Below are 23134 nucleotides of genomic sequence, written 5' to 3'. Positions count from 1 at the left end.
ACGTATCTTCTCCCTAATTGTAACAACTGACTCACTTTTCAAACCAAGGATTCAGTGTCGTCAGGGTTCAAACCCATGCCGATATGGACGCTGGATTGCAAGTACAGCACTTCAACCAATCGGCTAGTAAGGCCGATTTCAGAGGGAAGGGCAAAACATCAAGTGAAACTAAATAAGTTATTACCGTTGAGACATGAACGCATCTTCTCCCTAATTGTAACCGCTGACCCAAGTTTCAAAACAAAGAATCAGCGTCGACAGAGTTGAATCCCATGCCGATATGGACGCAGTGTTGTAAGTCCAGTACGTCAACCAATCGGGCATCAAGGTTAATTTTAGAGGGAAAGGCAAAACATCAAACGAATATAAATAAGTTATCACTGCTGAGACATGAGCGCATCTTCTCTCTAGATGGAACCACTGACCCACAATTGAAACCAAAGAATTAGTGACGTCAGGATTCAAACCCATGCCGTTATGGACGCTGGATTGCAAGTACAGTACTTAAATCAATCGGGAATTAAGGTAGATTTTAGAGGCAAGTGCAAAACCTCAAGTATATATAAATAAGTTATTCCCGCTGAGAATTGAACGTATCTTCTCCCTAATTGTAACCACTGACTCACATTTCAAACCAAGGATTCAGTGTCGCCAGGATTCAAACCCATGCCGTTATGGACGCTGGATTGTAAGTCCAGTACGTCAACCAATCGGGCAGTAAGGCCAATTTTAGAGGGAAGGGCAAAACATCAAGGGAAACTAAATAAGTTATCACCATTGAGAAATGAACGCATCTTCTCCCTAATTGTAACCGCTGAACCATATTTCTAACCAAAAATTCAGTGACGCCAGGATTCAAACCCATGCCCTTATGGACGCAGGATTGTAAGTACAGGACTTCAACCAATCGGCTAGTAAAACCAATTTTAGAGGCAAGGGCAAAACATCAAGTGAAACTAAATAAGTTATCACTGTTGAGACATGAACGAATCTTCTCCATAAATGTAAACGCTGACCCATGTTTCAAACCAAATCATCACCGACTCCAGGATTCAAACCCATGCCCCTCTAGACACAGGATTGCATGTCCAGTTCGTCAACTAATCGGCCAGTAAGGCCAATTTTAGAGGTAAGGGCAAAACATCAAGGGAAACTAAATGAGTTATCATCATTGAGACATGAACGCATCTTCTCCCTAATTTTAACAGCTGACCCATTTTTCAAACCAAAGGATCAGCGACGCCAGGTTTCAAGCCCATGACCCTATGGATGCAGGATTGTAAGTCCAGTGGTTAAACCAATGGGGAAGTAACGTCAATTTTAAAGGGACAAACAAACATAAGGTTAAACTAAATAAGTTATCACAATTGAGACATTAACTCCCCTTTTCCCTAATTGTAACTGCAGACCCACTTTACAAACCAAAGGATCAGCGACGCCAGGTTTCAAGCCCTTGCACTTATGGACGCTGGATCGCATGTCCAGCACTTAAACTAATTGGGCAGGCCCCTATTTTTTAGAGGGAAAGGAAAAACATCAGGCGAAAATAATTGAGCTATCACCATTGAGACGTGAACATATCTTCTCCCCAATTTTAACAGCTGACCCACTTTTCAAACCAAAGGATCAGTGACGCCAGATTTCAAACCCATGCACTTATGGACGCAGGATTGTAAGTCCAGCAGGTAAACCAATCGGACAGCAAGCTAAATTGTAGAGGTAAAAGCAAAACATCAGGTAAAACTACATCAGTTATCACAATTGAGACATGAACGCACCTTCTCCCTAATTGTAACAGCTCAACCACATTTCAAACCAAAGGATCAGCGACGCCAGGTTTCAAGCCCATGCCCTTATGGACACTGGATTGTAAGTCCAGTACGTCAACCAATTGGATAGTAACGTCAATTTTAGAGGGAAAAACAAACATCAGGCGAAACTAAATGAGTTATCATCGTTGAGACGTGAACGCATCTTTTCCAAAATTGTAACAGCTGACCCACATTTCAAACCAACGCATCAGAGACTACAGAATTCAAACCCATGCCCCTATGGACGCATGATTGTAAGTCCAGTACGTAAACTAATCGGGCAGTAAGGCCAATTTTAGAGGGAAGGGCAAAACATCAAGCGAAACTAAATAAGTTATCACCGTTGAGACATGAACGCACCTTTTCTATAAATGTAAAAGCTGAACCACTTTTCCAACAACATGATCAATGACGCCAGGATTCAAGACCCGGACCTTCTGGAAACTTGAGTGCATGTCCAGTGGGTAAACCAATCGGGTAGTAACGCCAATTTTAGAGGGAAGGGCAAAACATCAAGCGAAACTAAATAAGTTATCACCATTGAGACATGAACGCATCTTCTCCCTAATTTTAACTGCTGACCCACATTTCAAACCAAAGAATCAACGACGCCAGGATTCAAACCCATGCCCATATGGACGCAGCATTGTAAGTCCAGTGCGTCAACCAATCGGACAGCAACGTCAATTTTAAAGGGAAAAGCAAAACATCAGGTGAAACTAAATAAGTTATCACCATTGAGACATGAACGCATCTTCTCCCTAATTTTAACAGCTGACCCACATTTCAAACCAAAGGAATAGCGACGCCAGGATTCAAGCCCATGACCTTATGGACGCATGATTGTAAGTCCAGTACGTCAACCAATCGGGCAGTAAGGTCAATTTTAGAGGGAAGGGCAAAACATCAAGCGAAACTAAATAAGTTATCACTGTTGAGACATGAACGCATCTTCTCCCTAATTTTAACAGCTGACCCACATTTCAAACCAAAGGATAAGCGACGCCAGGATTCAAACCCATGCCCTTATGGACGCATGATTGCATGTCCAGCAGGTCAACCAATCGGCCAGTAAGGCCAATTTTAGAGGGAAGGGCAAAACATCAAGCGAAACTAAATAAGTTATCACCATTGAGACATGAACGCATCTTCTCCCTAATTTTAACAGCTGACCCACATTTCAAACCAAGGGATAAGCGACGCCAGGATTCAAGACCTTGCACTTATGGATGCAGGATTGTAAGTCCAGTACGTAAACCAATCGGGCCGTACGGCAAATTTTAGAGGGAAAGGCAAAACATCAAGCGAAACTAAATGAGGTATCACTGTTGAGACATGAACGCATCTTCTCCTCACTTGTAACCGCTGACTCACGTTTCTACCCAAAGGATTAGTGACTCCAGGGTTCAAGCCCTTGACGTTCCGGACGGTTGGTCGCCTGTCCAGTAGTTAAAACAATCGGCAAGGCACCTTGATTTTAGGGGCAAGGACAAAACCTCAAGCGAAACTAAATAAGTTATCACCGTTGAGACATGAACGTATCTTCTCCCTAATTTTAACAGTAGATCCACATTTCAAAGCAAAGTATCATCGACGCCAGGATTCAAGCCCATGCCCTTATGAACGGAGGATTGCAAGTCCAGTACGTCAACCAATAGGGCAGTAAGGCTAATTTCAGAGGCAAGGGCAAAACCTCAAGCGAAACTTATAAGTTATCCCCGTTGAGAAATGAACGCATCTTCTCCCTAATTTTGACCGCTGACCCACCTATTAAACCAAAGAATTAGTGACACCAGGATTAAAACCCATGCCCTTATAGACGCAGGATTGCATGTCCAGAACGTGTATCAATCGGCTAGTAAGGCCAATTTTAAAGGGAAAGGCAAAACATCAAGCGAAACTGAATAAGTTATCACTGTTGAGACATGAAAACATTTTCTCCCTAATTGTAACCGCTGACCCATGTTTCAAAGCAAAAGATCAGCGACGCCAGGATTCAAACCCATGCCCTTACGGACGCAGGATTGTAAGTCCAGCACGTCAATCAATCGGGCAGTAAGGCCGATTTTAGAGGGAAGGGCAAAACATCAAGCGAAACTAAATAAGTTGTCCACTTCGAGACTAGAACCCATCTTCTCCCTAATTGTAACCGCTGACCCACGTTTCAACCAAAGAATCAGTGACGCCAGAGTTCAAACCCATGCCCTTACGGACGCAGGATTGCATTTCCAGCACGTCAACCAATCGGCTACTAAGGCCAATTTTAGAGGGAAGGGCAAAACATCAAGCGAAACTAAATAAGTTATCACCATTGAGACATGAACGCATCTTCTCCCTAATTGTAACCGCAGACCCACGTTTCAAACCAAAGGATCAGCTTCGTCAGGATTCAAGCCCTTGACCTTCCGGACGCTGTGTCTCCTGTCATTCAGTTAAACCAAATGTCCTTTCTTGCAGATTTTAGAGGGACAAGCAAAACATCAAGTGAACCTAAATGATTTGTAACAATCGAGACGAAAAAGCCTCGTATCAATCGTTGTAACCGCTGACCCACATTTCAAACCAAAGAATCAACGACGCCAGGATTCAAACCCTTGCCCATATGGACGCAGCATTGTAAGTCCAGTACGTCAACCAATCGGACAGCAACGTCAATTTTAAAGGGAAAGGCAAAACATCAGGTGAAACTAAATAAGTTATCACCATTGAGACATGAACGCATCTTCTCCCTAATTTTAACAGCTGACCCACATTTCTAACCAAAGGAACAGCGACGCCAGGATTCAAGCCCATGACCTTATGGACGCAAGATAGTAAGTCCAGTACGTCAACCAATAGGGCAGTAAGGTAAATTTTAGAGGGAAGGGCAAAACATCAGGCGAAACTAAATAAGTTATCACTATTGAGACATGAACGCATCTTCTCCCTAATTTTAACCGCTGACCCACTTTTCTAACCAAAGTAATAGTGACGCCAGGTTTCAAGCCCTTGCACTTACGGACGCAGGATTGCAAGTTCAGCACGTCCACCAATCGGGCAGTAAGGCCAATTTTAGAGGGAAGGGCAAAACATCAAGCTTAAATAAGTTATAACCGTTGAGACATGAATGCATCTTCTCCCTAATTGTAGCCTGTTGGTCACTCTACATTTGTATCCTGTCAAGGGGGGGGGGGGGGGCTGAAAATATTTTTTTTTGTCCTTTGAAATATTAGTGTCCCACCAATAATTTATTTGACAATTGCCACTTACTGAGGACCAACCTGAAAGGCTGTCTGCAGCTTAATGTAAATAACAAGGTATAGTATGAAAAAAGGGTTTTGCAGATTACTAAAAGTGTTTGCCATATTTTTAAATTCGCTATGCTTATCGAAGACCTGTGTTTTGTTTTATTTTATTTTTCTTGAAGGTTCGATCCCTAGCTGTCGACCCATATTCAGGAAGACTTTTTTGGTCCGAATATTCGGAAACGGAACCCAAAAACGAAACTGAAGTCCAGAAAATAACAGTTGCACGAATGGATGGCCTAGACATCCGTATCTTAACAAGTCAAGAGGACAACAAATTGCTTGGTGGGCCAACGAGTAAGGATTTGACTTTTTGGGCATTTTGATAAAAACATACGGTTCTGTCTTGTTATTCTATTATCACTTTTTTTTTCTAGATTTTACTATTCGTGTACAGGGCGTTGCCCAGGACAACGATCTTGAGCCGATAATTGGGTGATAATAAACGATCTTGGGTGATAATTCATACTATTTGCAGTTAGAGCTTCAAAAATTGAAAATTAGCTGTTTTGTTCCTTTAAAGCACAGTATATATAATAGCAGTATGATCTTTCCCTATCTCACACATTATAAAAACCCGGACCGAGGTGCGATTGCTCCAGAGAATGTATAAACCGATATAAACATAAGCGACATTAGATCTTTTCACGGGTAGACAAGTCAGATCTCTCTTGAACGCGAAACTTGGCTTCAATGTTGGAACACTAATTTTGAAGAAACTAATTTTAAATTAATTTATTCCAATACATACATGAAAATCGGTAATTAGTAGTGCAATGTTATGATTAGATGTTTTTAGGAATTAAAAATAGGTTTCGAAGTCTCAAGTTGGTTTCAAAGACATTTTGAGAAAGTTTCTGCCAAAATACGTGTTCCAGGGTAATTGGACCGCTGATTGCAGATCAAATGAGAGGAGCAGTTTGTACGCGCCGATATACATATATATATATATATATATATATATATATATATATTTTATATATATATATATATATATATATATATATATATATATATATATATATATATATATATATATATATATATATATATATATATATATATATATCAAGGCCGTATCCAGGGGGGGGGGGGTCCCCGGTTTGAACCCCCCCCCCCCCCAAATTTTTGACCGAGTCGAAAATAAGTCGAAAATTAGTAAAACCTAGGTAAAAATCAGTAAAATTAGTCGAAAACTGAGTCAAAAATTATTAAAACCTCCCCCGAAAAAAAAAATCCTGGACCCGCCCTTGATATGTATATATATATATATATATATATATATATATATATATATATATATATATATATATATACATATATATATATACTACGAAAACTTTACGAAAAAGAAAGTTTTTTTTAAAGAAAAGTAAAGGCCATATTAAACTTAAGATCAGTAGAAATAGAAGCCTACAATAACTCAAACTCAAAACGACCAGAAATTATTATTAAAGAATAAAAAAGGAAAGGAGAATAATTGGTATGGCGTCAACAATGCATATGAATTTATATAAATGTATACACAGTGGGCTATAATAATGCAAAAGGTAAATATAACATTAGTTTAAGAATGGAAAGAAAGACAAAGAATGAATTTACAACGATAATCAAGTTAAAAATAAGTTTTATTTGAACAATGCTATAAAGCGATGACATTTGGTTATTATATTTGGCGCTTCGTACTGATATTTCAATTTTAAAAGGCTTATCAATATTTTCTCAAAGGAAAATTACGTGGTGGGCATGAATGTAGACTTGCAGCTAAATTAAAAATAGTCATCTCCACTTTTTACATCTGTTTATTGATATTGTTTTAATTTTTATTGTCTGTAGTACTGTGGCAACTTTTACCACAGCAACCAATAATTAGAATCCAAGTCCTAAAATTGGTCTCAATCAGGAACCCTTATCGCTATCTAAATTCACAAACTGCAAAGATTTTCAAACAGAGGTGTTTATTGTTTAAAGTTCAGGAAAGGTCTGCCCATTTCATATGAAAACATTGATTGAAAACGAAACTAGTGTTATCTAGAAAATAAATATCGTAGAAAATAAATATCACAACATGAAAAAAAAATGATAAACCATCCAGTGGCGGATCCAGGAAGTGGGAGAAGGGGTACCCCCCTTAACGTAGTCGGAAGTAGCGCAATTTACCTAATTAACGCAAGTTTGCATCAATTAAACTTGCTCCTAACGTATGTTTATCGGATCAACCTATTTTGCCCCCCCCCTAAAAAATCCTAGATCCGCCCCTGAAACCATCATATCTATTTCACCAGTTATTAGAAGAAGAAAAAATCATTATTTTCATATCTTTCATCAACCCCTCGCTCCCTTTCTTATAAAATACTAAACAGGCTAATAAGTTGAGTCCGCTGAATATGAATAATATATTAATTCATAAATTGTGCATAAAATAAGTCATAACTGTAGAGATGAGACACTTGCAAACCACCTGGCAAAGTCACTAAATTTTTTTCTGCTCTCGCAACTACGAATAATGCGCTTTGTAACAATTTCTCATTGATTGACGCATACACACCAACCCATAAGTGCAGAAATAAGTGGGAGGAGCTTTTTGTTCGCACCGAGAATGAAGAGCCAGAAATCATCTGCGGTAATCTTACTGCCTAATTATATAAACTGCGCTTTAAAGCAATCAAAAGCAAATGGTTCTATTATAAGTCAGTGGGCCACAGTAATAAAATGGTCATTAGAATAAAAAATTGTATTCAAAGAGATGTGACATCTGAATGACGTTAAGCTATAACGTGCAATGCCGATTCTTTGATGAAGCGTGGGGGGCTGAAGTTATATTGGCAGTTCACAAAACCTTACATTGCCAGTAAGTTCTATCATAACTATGATATCTTTATTAATAAGCAATGACCAAAAATGATAAATCATCAATAAGATTAAGCATTAATCAAATAAGTTGATCAAATAAATAAATAAAAAATTGTATTCAAAGAGATGTGAAATCTGAATGACGCTAAGCTATAACGTGCAATGCCGATTCTTTGATGAAGCGCGAGGGGCTGAAGTTATATTGGCAGTTCACAAAACCTTACATTGCCAGCAAGTTCTATCATAACTATGATATCTTTATTAATAAGCAATGACCAAAAATGATAAATCATCAATAAGATTAAGCATTAATCAAATAAGTTAATCAAATAAATAAATAAAAAATTGTATTCAAAGAGATGTGAAATCTGAATGACGCTAAGCTATAACGTGCAATGTCGATTCTTTGATGAAGCGCGGGGGCTGAAGTTATATTGGCAGTTCACAAAACCTTACATTGCCAGCAAGTTCTATCATAACTATGATATCTTTATTAATAAGCAATGACCAAAAATGATAAATCATCAATAAGATTAAGCATTAATCAAATAAGTTAATCAAATAAATAAATAAAAAATTGTATTCAAAGAGATGTGAAATCTGAATGACGCTAAGCTATAACGTGCAATGCCGATTCTTTGATGAAGCGTGGGGGGCTGAAGTTATATTGGCAGTTCACAAAATCTTACATGGCCAGCAAGTTCTATCATAACTATGATATCTTTATTAATAAGCAATGACCAAAAATGATAAATCATCAATAAGATTAAGCATTAATCAAATAAGTTAATCAAATAAATAAATAAAAAATTGTATTCAAAGAGATGTGAAATCTGAATGACGCTAAGCTATAACGTGCAATGCCGATTCTTTGATGAAGCGCGGGGGCTGAAGTTATATTGGCAGTTCACAAAACCTTACATTGCCAGCAAGTTCTATCATAACTATGATATCTTTATTAATAAGCAATGACCAAAAATGATGTATCATCAATAAGATTAAGCATTAATCAAATAAGTTAATGAAATAAATAAATAAAAAATTGTATTCAAAGAGATGTGAAATCTGAATGACGCTAAGCTATAACGTGCAATGCCGATTCTTTGATGAAGCGCGGGGGGCTGAAGTTATATTGGCAGTTCACAAAATCTTACATTGCCAGCAAGTTCTATCATAACTATGATATCTTTATTAATAAGCAATGACCAGAAATGATAAATCATCAATAAGATTAAGCATTAATCAAATAAGTTAATCAAATAAATAAATAAAAAATTGTATTCAAAGTGATGTGACATCTGAATGACGCTAAGCTATAACGTGCAATGCCGATTCTTTGATGAAGCGCGGGGGGCTGAAGTTATATCGTCAGTTCACAAAACCTTACATTGCCAGCAAGTTCTATCATAACTATGATATCTTTATTAATAAGCAATGACCAAAAATGATAAATCATCAATAAGATTAAGCATTAATCAAATAAGTTGATCAAATAAATAAATAAAAAATTGTATTCAAAGAGATGTGAAATCTGAATGACGCTAAGCTATAACGTGCAATGCCGATTCTTTGAGGAAGCGTGGGGGGCTGAAGTTATATTGGCAGTTCGCAAAACCTTACATTGCCAGCAAGTTCTATGATTTCTATGATATCTTTATTAATAAGCAATAACCAAAAATGATAAATCATCAATAAGATTAAGCATTAATCAAATAAATAAATAAAAAATTGTATTCAAAGAGATGTGAAATCTGAATGACGCTAAGCTATAACGTGCAATGCCGATTCTTTGATGAAGCGTGGGGGGCTGAAGTTATATTGGTAGTTCACAAAACCTTAAAGTGCCAGCAAGTTCTATCATAACTATGATATCTTTATTAATAAGCAATGACCAAAAATGATAAATCATCAATAAGATTAAGCATTAATCAAATAAGTTAATCAAATAAATAAATAAAAATTGTATTCAAAGAGATGTGAAATCTGAATGACGCTAAGCTATAACGTGCAATGCCGATTCTTTGATGAAGCGCGGGGGGCTGAAGTTAAATTGGCAGTTCACAAAACCTTACATTGCCAGCAAGTTCTATCATAACTATGATATCTTTATTAATAAGCAATGACCAAAAATGATAAATCATCAATAAGATTAAGCATTAATCAAATAAGTTAATCAAATAAATAAATAAAAATTGTATTCAAAGAGATGTGAAATCTGAATGACGCTAAGCTATAACGTGCAATGCCGATTCTTTGATGAAGCGCGGGGGGCTGAAGTTATATTGTTAGTTCACAAAAACTTACATTGCCAGCAAGTTCTATCATAACTATGATATCTTTATTAATAAACAATGACCAAAAATGATAAATCATCAATAAGATTAATCATTAATCAAATAATTTAATCAAATAAATAAATTAAAAATTGTATTCAAAGAGATGTGAAATTTGAATGACGATAAGCTATAACGTGCAATGCCGATTCTTTGATGAAGCGCGGGGGGCTGAAGTTATATCGGCAGTTCACAAAACCTTACATTGCCAGCAAGTTCTATCATAACTATGATATCTTTATTAATAAGCAATGACCAAAAATGATAAATCATCAATAAGATTAAGCATTAATCAAATAAGTTAATCAAATAAATAAATAAAAAAAATGTATTCAAAGAGATGTGAAATCTGAATGACGTTAAGCTATAACGTGCAATTCCGATTCTTTGATGAAGCGTGGGGGGCTGATATTGGCAGTTCACAAAACCTTACATTGCCAGCAAGTTCTATCATAACTATGATATCTTTATTAATAAGCAATGACCAAAAATGATAAATCATCAATAAGATTAAGCATTAATCAAATAAGTTAATCAAATAAATAAATAAAAAAATTGTATTCAAAGAGATGTGAAATCTGAATGACGTTAAGCTATAACGTGCAATGCCGATTCTTTGATGAAGCGTGGGGGGCTGAAGTTATATTGGCAGTTCACAAAACCTTACATTGCCAGTAAGTTCTATCATAACTATGATATCTTTATTAATAAGCAATGACCAAAAATGATAAATCATCAATAAGATTAAGCATTAATCAAATAAGTTAATCAAATAAATAAATATATTCAAAGAGATGTGAAATCTGAATGACGTTAAGCTATAACGTGCAATGCCGATTCTTTGATGAAGCGAGGGGGGCTGAAGTTATATTGTCAGTTCACAAAACCTTAAATTGCCAGCAAGTTCTATCATAACTATGAAATCTTTATTAATAAGCAATGACCAAAAATGATAAATCATCAATAAGATTAAGCATTAATCAAATAAGTTAATCAAATAAATAAATAAAAAAATTGTATTCAAAGAGATGTGAAATCTGAATGACGTTAAGCTATAACGTGCAATGCCGATTCTTTGATGAAGCGTGGGGGGCTGAACTTATATTGGCAGTTCACAAAACCTTACATTGCCAGCAAGTTCTATCATAACTATGATATCTTTATTAATAAGCAATGACCAAAATGATAAATCATCAATAAGATTAAGCATTAATCAAATAAGTTAATCAAATAAATAAATAAAAAAAATTGTATTCAAAGAGATGTGAAATCTGAATGACGTTAAGCTATAACGTGCAATGCCGATTCTTTGATGAAGCGTGGGGGGCTGAAGTTATATTGGCAGTTCACAAAACCTTACATTGCCAGCAATTTTTATCATAACTATGATATATTTATTAATAAGCAATGACCAAAAATGATAAATCATCAATAAGATTAAGCATTAATCAAATAAGTTAATCAAATAAATAAATAAAAAATTGTATTCAAAGAGATGTGAAATCTGAATGACGCTAAGCTATAACTTGCAATGTCGATTCTTTGATGAAGCGCGGGGGGCTGAAGTTATATCGACAGTTCACAAAACCTTACATTGCCAGCAAGTTCTATCATAACTATGATATCTTTATTAATAAGCAATGACCAAAAATGATAAATCATCAATAAGATTAAGAATTAATCAAATAAGTTAATCAAATAAATAAATAAAAAAAATGTATTCAAAGAGATGTGAAATCTGAATGACGATAAGCTATAACGTGCAATGCCGATTCTTTGATGAAGCGTGGGGGGCTGAAGTTATATTGGCAGTTCACAAAACCTTACATTGCCAGCAAGTTTTACCATAACTATGATATCTTTATTAATAAGCAATGACCAAAAATGATAAATCATCAAGAAGATTAAGCATTAATCAAATAAGTTAATCAAATAAATAAATAAAAAATTGTATTCAAAGAGATGTGAAATCTGAATGACGCTAAGCTATAACGTGCAATGCCGATTCTTTGATGAAGCGCGGGGGGCTGAAGTTATATTGGCAGTTCACAAAACCTTACATTGCCAGCAAGTTCTATCATAACTATGATATCTTTATTAATAAGCAATGACCAAAAATGATAAATCATCAATAATATTAAGCATTAATCAAATAAGTTGATCAAATAAATAAATAAAAAATTGTTTTCAAAGAGATGTGAAATCTGAATGACGCTAAGCTATAACGTGCAATGCCGATTCTTTGATGAAGCGCGAGGGGCTGAAGTTATATTGGTAGTTCACAAAACCTTACATTGCCAGCAAGTTCTATCATAACTATGATATCTTTATTAATAAACAATGACCAAAAATGATAAATCATCAATAAGATTAAGCATTAATCAAATAAGTTAATCAAATAAATAAATAAAAAATTGTATTCAAAGAGATGTGAAATCTGAATGACGCTAAGCTATAACGTGCAATGCCGATTCTTTGATGAAGCGCGGGGGGCTGAAGTTATATCGACAGTTCACAAAACCTTACATTGCCAGCAAGTTCTATCATAACTATGATATCTTTATTAATAAGCAATGACCAAAAATGATAAATCATCAATAAGATTAAGCATTAATCAAATAAGTTAATCAAATAAATAAATAAAAAATTGTATTCAAAGAGATGTGAAATCTGAATGACGTTAAGCTATAACGTGCAATGCCGATTCTTTGATGAAGCGTGGGGGGCTGATATTGGCAGTTCACAAAACCTTACATTGCCAGCAAGTTCTTTCATAACTATGATATCTTTATTAATAAGCAATGACCAAAAATGATAAATCATCAATAAGATTAAGCATTAATCAAATAAGTTAATCAAATAAATAAATAAAAAAATTGTATTCAAAGAGATGTGAAATCTGAATGACGTTAAGCTATAACGTGCAATGCCGATTCTTTGATGAAGCGTGGGGGGCTGAACTTATATTGGCAGTTCACAAAACCTTACATTGCCAGAAAGTTCTATCATAACTATGATATCTTTATTAATAAGCAATGACCAAAAATGATAAATCATCAATAAGATTAAGCATTAATCAAATAACTTAATCAAATAAATAAATATATTCAAAGAGATGTGAAATCTGAATGACGTTAAGCTATAACGTGCAATGCCGATTCTTTGATGAAGCGCGGGGGGCTGAAGTTATATTGACAGTTCACAAAACCTTATATTGCCAGCAAGTTCTATCATAACTATGAAATCTTTATTAATAAGCAATGACCAAAAATGATAAATCATCAATAAGATTAAGCATTAATCAAATAAGTTAATAAAATAAATAAATAAAAAAAATGTATTCAAAGAGATGTGAAATCTGAATGACGTTAAGCTATAACGTGCAATGCCGATTCTTTGATGAAGCGTGGGGGGCTGAAGTTATATTGGCAGTTCACAAAACCTTACATTGCCAGCAAGTTCTATCATAACTATGATATCTTTATTAATAAGCAATGACCAAAAATGATAAATCATCAATAAGATTAAGCATTAATCAAATAAGTTAATCAAATAAATAAATAAAAAAAATTGTATTCAAAGAGATGTGAAATCTGAATGACGTTAAGCTATAACGTGCAATGCCGATTCTTTGATGAAGCGTGGGGGGCTGAAGTTATATTGGCAGTTCACAAAACCTTACATTGCCAGCAATTTTTATCATAACTATGATATATTTATTAATAAGCAATGACCAAAAATGATAAATCATCAATAAGATTAAGCATTAATCAAATAAGTTAATCAAATAAATAAATAAAAAATTGTATTCAAAGAGATGTGAAATCTGAATGACGATAAGCTATAACTTGCAATGGCGATTCTTTGATGAAGCGCGGGGGGCTGAAGTTATATTGTCAGTTCACAAAACCTTACATTGCCAGCAAGTTCTATCATAACTATGATATCTTTATTAATAAGCAATGACCAAAAATGATAAATCATCAATAAGATTAAGCATTAATCAAATAAGTTAATAAAATAAATAAATAAAAATAATGTTTTCAAAGAGATGTGAAATCTGAATGACGTTAAGCTATAACGTGCAATGCCGATTCTTTGATGAAGCGGGGGGGGCTGAAGTTATATTGGCAGTTCACAAAACCTTACATTGCCAGCAAGTTCTATCATAACTATGATATCTTTATTAATAAGCAATGACCAAAAATGATAAATCATCAATAAGATTAAGCATTAATCAAATAAGTTAATCAAATAAATAAATAAAAAAATTGTATTCAAAGACATGTGAAATCTGAATGACGCTAAGCTATAACGTGCAATGCCGATTCTTTGATGAAGCGCGGGGGGCTGAAGTTATATTGGCAGTTCACAAAACCTTACATTGCCAGCAAGTTTTAACATAACTATGATATCTTTATTAATAAGCAATCACCAAAAATGATAAATCATCAATAAGATTAATCAAATAAGTTAATCAAATAAATAAATAAAAAAATTGTATTCAAAGAGATGTGAAATCTGAATGACGTTAAGCTATAACGTGCAATGCCGATTCTTTGATGAAGCGCGGGGGGCTGAAGTTATATTGACAGTTCACAAAACCTTATATTGCCAGCAAGTTCTATCATAACTATGAAATCTGTATTAATAAGCAATGACCAAAAATGATAAATCATCAATAAGATTAAGCATTAATCAAATAAGTTAATCAAATAAATAAATAAAAAAATTGTATTCAAAGAGATGTGAAATCTGAATGACGTTAAGCTATAACGAGCAATGCACGTTAAGCAATGACGTTAACGCCTGGGTAACGCCAGAGCAAAGACCATGACCTGACATTTTAAAGTTTTCAGTATTTCAGCCAATGTTTGACGTCGGAAAGGTTATATTGATTTTCATCACTGAATTTGTAAATTTACTGTGAAATGGGGCTCATTTAAAAGTTACTTACACTTATTGAAAAGGTGACGGAACTGATTTTGTACCTTACTGAGGAATACACTGTATTCAATAAAGTACTGGTACTTTGATGCCTCTTAGAACACTACACGCCTTGAATGGTGTAGCAAAATATGGTGGGGAAGCTTATAGGGCACAGATAGCTGGAATCTTGAAATCATCTGGAAGTCTCGAAATTTTTCTGATACCTTCAGTACATGAAAAAAACTTGCATAAATATATTGTTATGCATTTTATAATACATCGATTTTGATATTTGCCTAAGATGCTCATCTGTACATCAAAAGTAATATAACGTTCATTGTTCTTCGTTCTGTGATAGTTGGGGGTATTTATTTTAATTTATTCTATGTGGAAAATTCTGTGAACTGGCAGTACTGTACTGTCTATAATGTCGATAAAAAAAATAGCACCCTCAGAATGGTATCTTTTTTAATATCATTTCCTAGATGAGTGGCTATAAATGCTGGTCAAATGGTTTGGATTAAAAAAAAGGTGGTCATATGTAGGGAGTGCTCTGATTAGAGCTTGCTTCGAATTGTTTAGCATGCTGCCAGAAGTGAGAAATCCTTTGTTTATACAGCGTCTCATACAGAAAATATGCCATTTTCTGGCCGAATTCGTAGTACCTTTCTTGGACGATAACTGATAGAGTATAAGTAGTGTTTTCTTTATTTTGCTTGTGATTTTACCATTTTTAAATTATCTAAGTTCAAAAAGATTACTTTCAATAAAGTTTACTCTTTATATTTTTACTGTAAGAAATATTTCTTCTTAAACATTGTTTACATTTTATTTATGTTATTTTGATATGTATGTTACATTTATGTAACTTGCTTCTGAAACTTTAACTTTTTTCAGATCATTGTTTAGTCGTTTTTTTTTTTCATGCCTCAATTTTCGTTAAATCTGCTATAAATCTTCATTTATGGTTCTAGGCTTGTGTTTTGACCCTGAATCAGATAGGCTGTATTGGGTCAATGGCCAGTCACATACAATTCAATACTATGAGATGTCAACTGGCAAAACAAAGACAGTGAAAATACCACTGGTTAAGCAACCGTCAACTATGTCCATATATAGAGACAGCATATATGTGGGAGATAGTGAATTAAACGCTATTGTAGTTGTTGATGCGGATGGAAATAGCGCTCAAATTTTGAGAAACAAAACTGGTAAGAAAAAAGTTGCTTTTATATTCCCCCCCCCCCTTCATTCCTTATTTGATTTGTATTTTAAATCCCCTTTCTGTAATTCATATTATAACATATTATAAAAGCAAAATCCGTATTCAATCCAATTTTAAATGGCAGTATGCCAAACTACCTATATTTAAAGTCAAAGTAAGTTCAATGTTTTAAGGAACGAGGCAACCCGATTTCCCCGAACGAAGGGTGGGCTCATTTGCAAGTATGATAACAGTAGTTTTCTTACGGTGTGCAGTATGACATACTGCACATATTAACAAATTACTGCAGCACCAACCCGCCTGAGGCCAACACAGCTACGCATCCCCCTCCTCCATCCGCGTTCTTCCGAGTATCGGAATATCGAAATGATAATCGACAAAAAAAAATTAATACGTTGGTTTATTTTGTATTGTATTTGTATATGTGTTGCTAGCTTATTTTGCTTTTATTTCATTGTTTTCTTGAAACAGAATATAACACTGGATCCTAAGTTATAGTTTGACAATGAATTAACGTTGAAGTGAAAAATAAATTCTCCACGCTAGAAATAAAAGTAATAATTGCTATAGTGGACATGGGAATGAAACGTGAGAATAACACGAGAATCAAAAAGAGGGTAAAAAGAGAAAGAAAACATATTTCAATAAAAAAATAGACGGGACAATGAACGGTAAAAGCAATAGGAAATTCGAATAAAAAATATGGTGAAATGTGTATAAATCTTGAGGGTTTTGGTGGCCTGAGCCTAAAGGCCCCTTAAGTACAAGCCTAGCCCTAAATACAAGATATCTCCTACATAACTGTAATGATACTAGTTTCACAGGTTTTGGGGAAGTAGAATAAATTAGAAACAACTTCTCGGTAAACTAAGCTCTGAGACTACACTAGATAGAAAAAAGTGGGAATAAAAGGAGCCACCCTCTAACAGGAAAAGTAAAAATAGAGTTGGTAAAAATAAAAATAAACATATTTCAATCCAAAGAATGAATAGGACAATGAATGCAAAACAATAATTGAGCATTCGAATAAAAAACGTAGAAAAATGTAGATAACTTAAGGTTGTTGCGGCCTAAGCCCAAAGGCCCCTTACGTACTAGCACATGCTCTCCCCTACATCACGTAATGATGGTATTTTCACAAGTTGTGGTAAAAGGTGAAAAAAGGAAAAAAATCTTTTCTTGTGGAAAAGGGTGGCGAGAGCATCTCTGATGCATCACTAAAATTTTGCCCACATATTTTGTCCATTCTGATGCGCTACTCCATCTCTGATGCTGATGGAGTAGGCATCTCTGATGCATCGATGAGATTTTGTCTAATTTGGTACATCACTCCATCTATGATGCGGATGGAGTCAGTATCTCTGATGCATCATTGAATTGTTACTATTATTCTCCATGACCACACTGCCTTTTCTATGACGAAAACAATAAGAATTCCACGTAGGGATAAGTCCTTTTATTAGACAGTGAAACGAAAATATAAAACAAAGACTCTAAATATTTCGATGACACAGTCGGTCATCATCATCAGTAGAGTTACTGACTTATCAAAATTAAAAAAAACTGCTTTTTTACTAAACAAAATAATCACTTCGGGGTCGAAGCAAGTTACCGGTCCATTGACTTAAAAAGTTCACTAACTGTTCTTGAATTTTTTTAATACTGCGTTGAGTAAAGGTGGTACAAGTTTCTTCAGAATTGCAGGTCAAAGCAGGTTACCGGTCCATAGACTTAGAAAGTTCACTAACTGTTCTTGAATCTTGTAATGCTGTGTTGAATATTCTTCTAATTAAAAATAAATGCTAAATTTACAGGTGCTAAATTTATCATTTTAGTCTTCTAATAGCAAATGAAATGTTGCTGATTCTAAAGCTGGTCTGTCATCCCCATATATACGACGTTACTATTATTCTCCATGACCACACTGCCTTTTCTATGACGAAAACAATAAGAATTCCACGTAGGGATAAGTCCTTTTATTAGACAGTGAAACGAAAATATAAAACAAAGACTCTAAATATTTCGATGACACAGTCGGTCATCATCATCAGTAGAGTTACTGACTTATCAAAATTAAAAAAAACTGCTTTTATACTAAACAAAATAATCACTTCCGGGTCGAAGCAAGTTACCGGTCCATTGACTTAAAAAGTTCACTAACTGTTCTTGAATTTTTTTAATACTGCGTTGAGTAAAGGTGGTACAAGTTTCTTCAGAATTGCAGGTCAAAGCAGGTTACCGATCCATAGACTTAGAAAGTTCACTAACTGTTCTTGAATCTTGTAATACTGTGTTGAATATTCTTCTAATTAAAAATAAATGCTAAATTTACAGGTGATAAATTTATCATTTTAGTCTTCTAATAGCAAATGAAATGTTGCTGATTCTAAAGCTGGTCTGTCATCCCCATATATACGACGTTACTATTATTCTCCATGACCACACTGCCTTTTCTATGACGAAAACAATAAGAATTCCACGTAGGAATGTCCTTTTATTAGACAGTGAAACGAAAATATAAAACAAAGACTCTAAATATTTCGATGACACAGTCGGTTATCATCATCAGTAGAGTTACTAACTTATCAAAATTAAAACAAACTCCTTTTATACTAAACAAAATAATCACTTCCGGGTCAAAGCAAGTTACCGGTCCATTGACTTAAAAAGTTCACTAACTGTTCTTGAATTTTTTAATACTGCGTTGAGTAAAGGTGGTACAAGTTTCTTCAGAATTGCAGGTCAAAGCAGGTTACCGATCCATAGACTTAGAAAGTTCACTAACTGTTCTTGAATCTTGTAATACTGTGTTGAATATTCTTCTAATTAAAAATAAATGCTAAATTTACAGGTGATAAATTTATCATTTTAGTCTTCTAATAGCAAATGAAATGTTGCTGATTCTAAAGCTGGTCTGTCATCCCCATATATACGACGTTACTATTATTTTCCATGACCACACTGCCTTTTCTATGACGAAAACAATAAGAATTCCACGTAGGGATAAGTCCTTTTATTAGACAGTGAAACGAAAATATAAAACAAAGACTCTAAATATTTCGATGGCACAGTCGGTCATCATCATCAGTAGAGTTACTAACTTATCAAAATTAAAACAAACTGCTTTTATTCTAAACAAAATAATCACTTCCGGGTCAAAGCAAGTTACCGGTCCATTGACTTAAAAAGTTCACTAACTGTTCTTGAATTTTTTAATACTGCGTTGAGTAAAGGTGGTACAAGTTTCTTCAGAATTGCAGGTCAAAGCAGGTTACCGGTCCATAGACTTAGAAAGTTCACTAACTGTTCTTGAATCTTGTAATACTGTGTTGAATATTCTTCTAATTAAAAATAAATGCTAAATTTACAGGTGATAAATTTATCATTTTAGTCTTCTAATAGCAAATGAAATGTTGCTGATTCTAAAGCTGGTCTGTCATCCCCATATATACGACGTTACTATTATTCTCCATGACCACACTGCCTTTTCTATGACGAAAACAATAAGAATTCCACGTAGGGATAAGTCCTTTTATTAGACAGTGAAACGAAAATATAAAACAAAGACTCTAAATATTTCGATGACACAGTCGGTCATCATCATCAGTAGAGTTACTAACTTATCAAAATTAAAAAAAACTGCTTTTATACTAAACAAAATAATCACTTCGGGGTCGAAGCAAGTTACCGGTCCATTGACTTAAAAAGTTCACTAACTGTTCTTGAATTTTTTAATACTGCGTTGAGTAAAGGTGGTACAAGTTTCTTCAGAATTGCAGGTCAAAGCAGGTTACCGATCCATAGACTTAGAAAGTTCACTAACTGTTCTTGAATCTTGTAATACTGTGTTGAATATTCTTCTAATTAAAAATAAATGCTAAATTTACAGGTGATAAATTTATCATTTTAGTCTTCTAATAGCAAATGAAATGTTGCTGATTCTAAAGCTGGTCTGTCATCCCCATATATACGACGTTACTATTATTCTCCATGACCACACTGCCTTTTCTATGACGAAAACAATAAGAATTCCACGTAGGGATAAGTCCTTTTATTAGACAGTGAAACGAAAATATAAAACAAAGACTCTAAATATTTCGATGACACAGTCGGTCATCATCATCAGTAGAGTTACTAACTTATCAAAATTAAAACAAACTGCTTTTATACTAAACAAAATAATCACTTCGGGGTCGAAGCAAGTTACCGGTCCATTGACTTAAAAAGTTCACTAACTGTTCTTGAATTTTTTAATACTGCGTTGAGTAAAGGTGGTACAAGTTTCTTCAGAATTGCAGGTCAAAGCAGGTTACCGATCCATAGACTTAGAAAGTTCACTAACTGTTCTTGAATCTTGTAATACTGTGTTGAATATTCTTCTAATTAAAAATAAATGCTAAATTTACAGGTGCTAAATTTATCATTTTAGTCTTCTAATAGCAAATAAAATGTTGCTGATTCTAAAGCTGGTCTGTCATCCCCATATATACGACGTTACTATTATTCTCCATGACCACACTGCCTTTTCTATGACGAAAACAATAAGAATTCCACGTAGGGATAAGTCCTTTTATTAGACAGTGAAACGAAAATATAAAACAAAGACTCTAAATATTTCGATGACACAGTCGGTCATCATCATCAGTAGAGTTACTAACTTATCAAAATTAAAAAAAACTGCTTTTATACTAAATAAAATAATCACTTCCGGGTCGAAGCAAGTTACCGGTCCATTGACTTAAAAAGTTCACTAACTGTTCTTGAATTTTTTAATACTGCGTTGAGTAAAGGTGGTACAAGTTTCTTCAGAATTGCAGGTCAAAGCAGGTTACCGGTCCATAGACTTAGAAAGTTCACTAACTGTTCTTGAATCTTGTAATACTGTGTTGAATATTCTTCTAATTAAAAATAAATGCTAAATTTACAGGTGATAAATTTATCATTTTAGTCTTCTAATAGCAAATGAAATGTTGCTGATTCTAAAGCTGGTCTGTCATCCCCATATATACGACGTTACTATTATTCTCCATGACCACACTGCCTTTTCTATGACGAAAACAATAAGAATTCCACGTAGGAATGTCCTTTTATTAGACAGTGAAACGAAAATATAAAACAAAGACTCTAAATATTTCGATGACACAGTCGGTCATCATCATCAGTAGAGTTACTAACTTATCAAAATTAAAACAAACTGCTTTTTTGCTAAACAAAATAATCACTTCGGGGTCAAAGCAAGTTGCCGGTCCATTGACTTAAAAAGTTCACTAACTGTTCTTGAATTTTTTAATACTGCGTTGAGTAAAGGTGGTACAAGTTTCTTCAGAATTGCAGGTCAAAGCAGGTTACCGATCCATAGACTTAGAAAGTTCACTAACTGTTCTTGAATCTTGTAATACTGTGTTGAATATTCTTCTAATTAAAAATAAATGCTAAATTTACAGGTGCTAAATTTATCATTTTAGTCTTCTAATAGCAAATAAAATGTTGCTGATTCTAAAGCTGGTCTGTCATCCCCATATATACGACGTTACTATTATTCTCCATGACCACACTGCCTTTTCTATGACGAAAACAATAAGAATTCCACGTAGGGATAAGTCCTTTTATTAGACAGTGAAACGAAAATATAAAACAAAGACTCTAAATATTTGGATGACACAGTCGGTCATCATCATCAGTAGAGTTACTAACTTATCAAAATTAAAACAAACTGCTTTTATGCTAAACAAAATAATCACTTCCGGGTCAAAGCAAGTTGCCGGTCCATTGACTTAAAAAGTTCACTAACTGTTCTTGAATTTTTTAATACTGCGTTGAGTAAAGGTGGTACAAGTTTCTTCAGAATTCCAGGTCAAAGCAGGTTACCGGTCCATAGACTTAGAAAGTTCACTAACTGTTCTTGAATCTTGTAATACTGTGTTGAATATTCTTCTAATTAAAAATAAATGCTAAATTTACAGGTGCTAAATTTATCATTTTAGTCTTCTAATAGCAAATAAAATATTGCTGATTCTAAAGCTGGTCTGTCATCCCCATATATACGACGTTACTATTATTCTCCATGACCACACTGCCTTTTCTATGACGAAAACAATAAGAATTCCACGTAGGTATAAGTCCTTTTATTAGACAGTGAAACGAAAATATAAAACAAAGACTCTAAATATTTCGATGACACAGTCGGTCATCATCATCAGTAGAGTTACTAACTTATCAAAATTAAAAAAAACTGCTTTTATACTAAACAAAATAATCACTTCCGGGTCGAAGCAAGTTACCGGTCCATTGACTTAAAAAGTTCACTAACTGTTCTTGAATTTTTTAATACTGCGTTGAGTAAAGGTGGTAAAAGTTTCTTCAGAATTGCAGGTCAAAGCAGGTTACCGGTCCATAGACTTAGAAAGTTCACTAACTGTTCTTGAATCTTGTAATACTGTGTTGAATATTCTTCTAATTAAAAATAAATGCTAAATTTACAGGTGATAAATTTATCATTTTAGTCTTCTAATAGCAAATGAAATGTTGCTGATTCTAAAGCTGGTCTGTCATCCCCATATATACGACGTTACTATTATTCTCCATGACCACACTGCCTTTTCTATGACGAAAACAATAAGAATTCCACGTAGGAATAAGTCCTTTTATTAGACAGTGAAACGAAAATATAAAACAAAGACTCTAAATATTTGGATGACA

The 23134-nt window shown here is 34.4% G+C and overlaps 1 protein-coding gene across 1 annotated transcript in view; it reads left to right on the top strand.

The window, feature by feature from the left end:
- LRP1 (LDL receptor protein 1) overlaps positions 1 to 23134 on the top strand; it is a 654607-nt gene that overhangs the window by 299493 nt on the left and 331980 nt on the right. The window contains 2 exon segments of the mRNA XM_089105022.1: positions 5218 to 5392; positions 16185 to 16421. Of these exon segments, the coding sequence (XP_088961148.1) occupies positions 5218 to 5392; positions 16185 to 16421 (412 nt within the window).

This window comes from Artemia sp. Qi Xiang Cuo, chromosome 19, assembly GCF_049724085.1.
Source record: "Artemia sp. Qi Xiang Cuo chromosome 19, ASM4972408v1, whole genome shotgun sequence".
Lineage (NCBI taxonomy): Eukaryota > Metazoa > Arthropoda > Branchiopoda > Anostraca > Artemiidae > Artemia > Artemia sp. Qi Xiang Cuo.
Note: the sequence above shows the minus strand (reverse complement) of the source record. Positions and strands in the feature narration are given on the sequence as shown.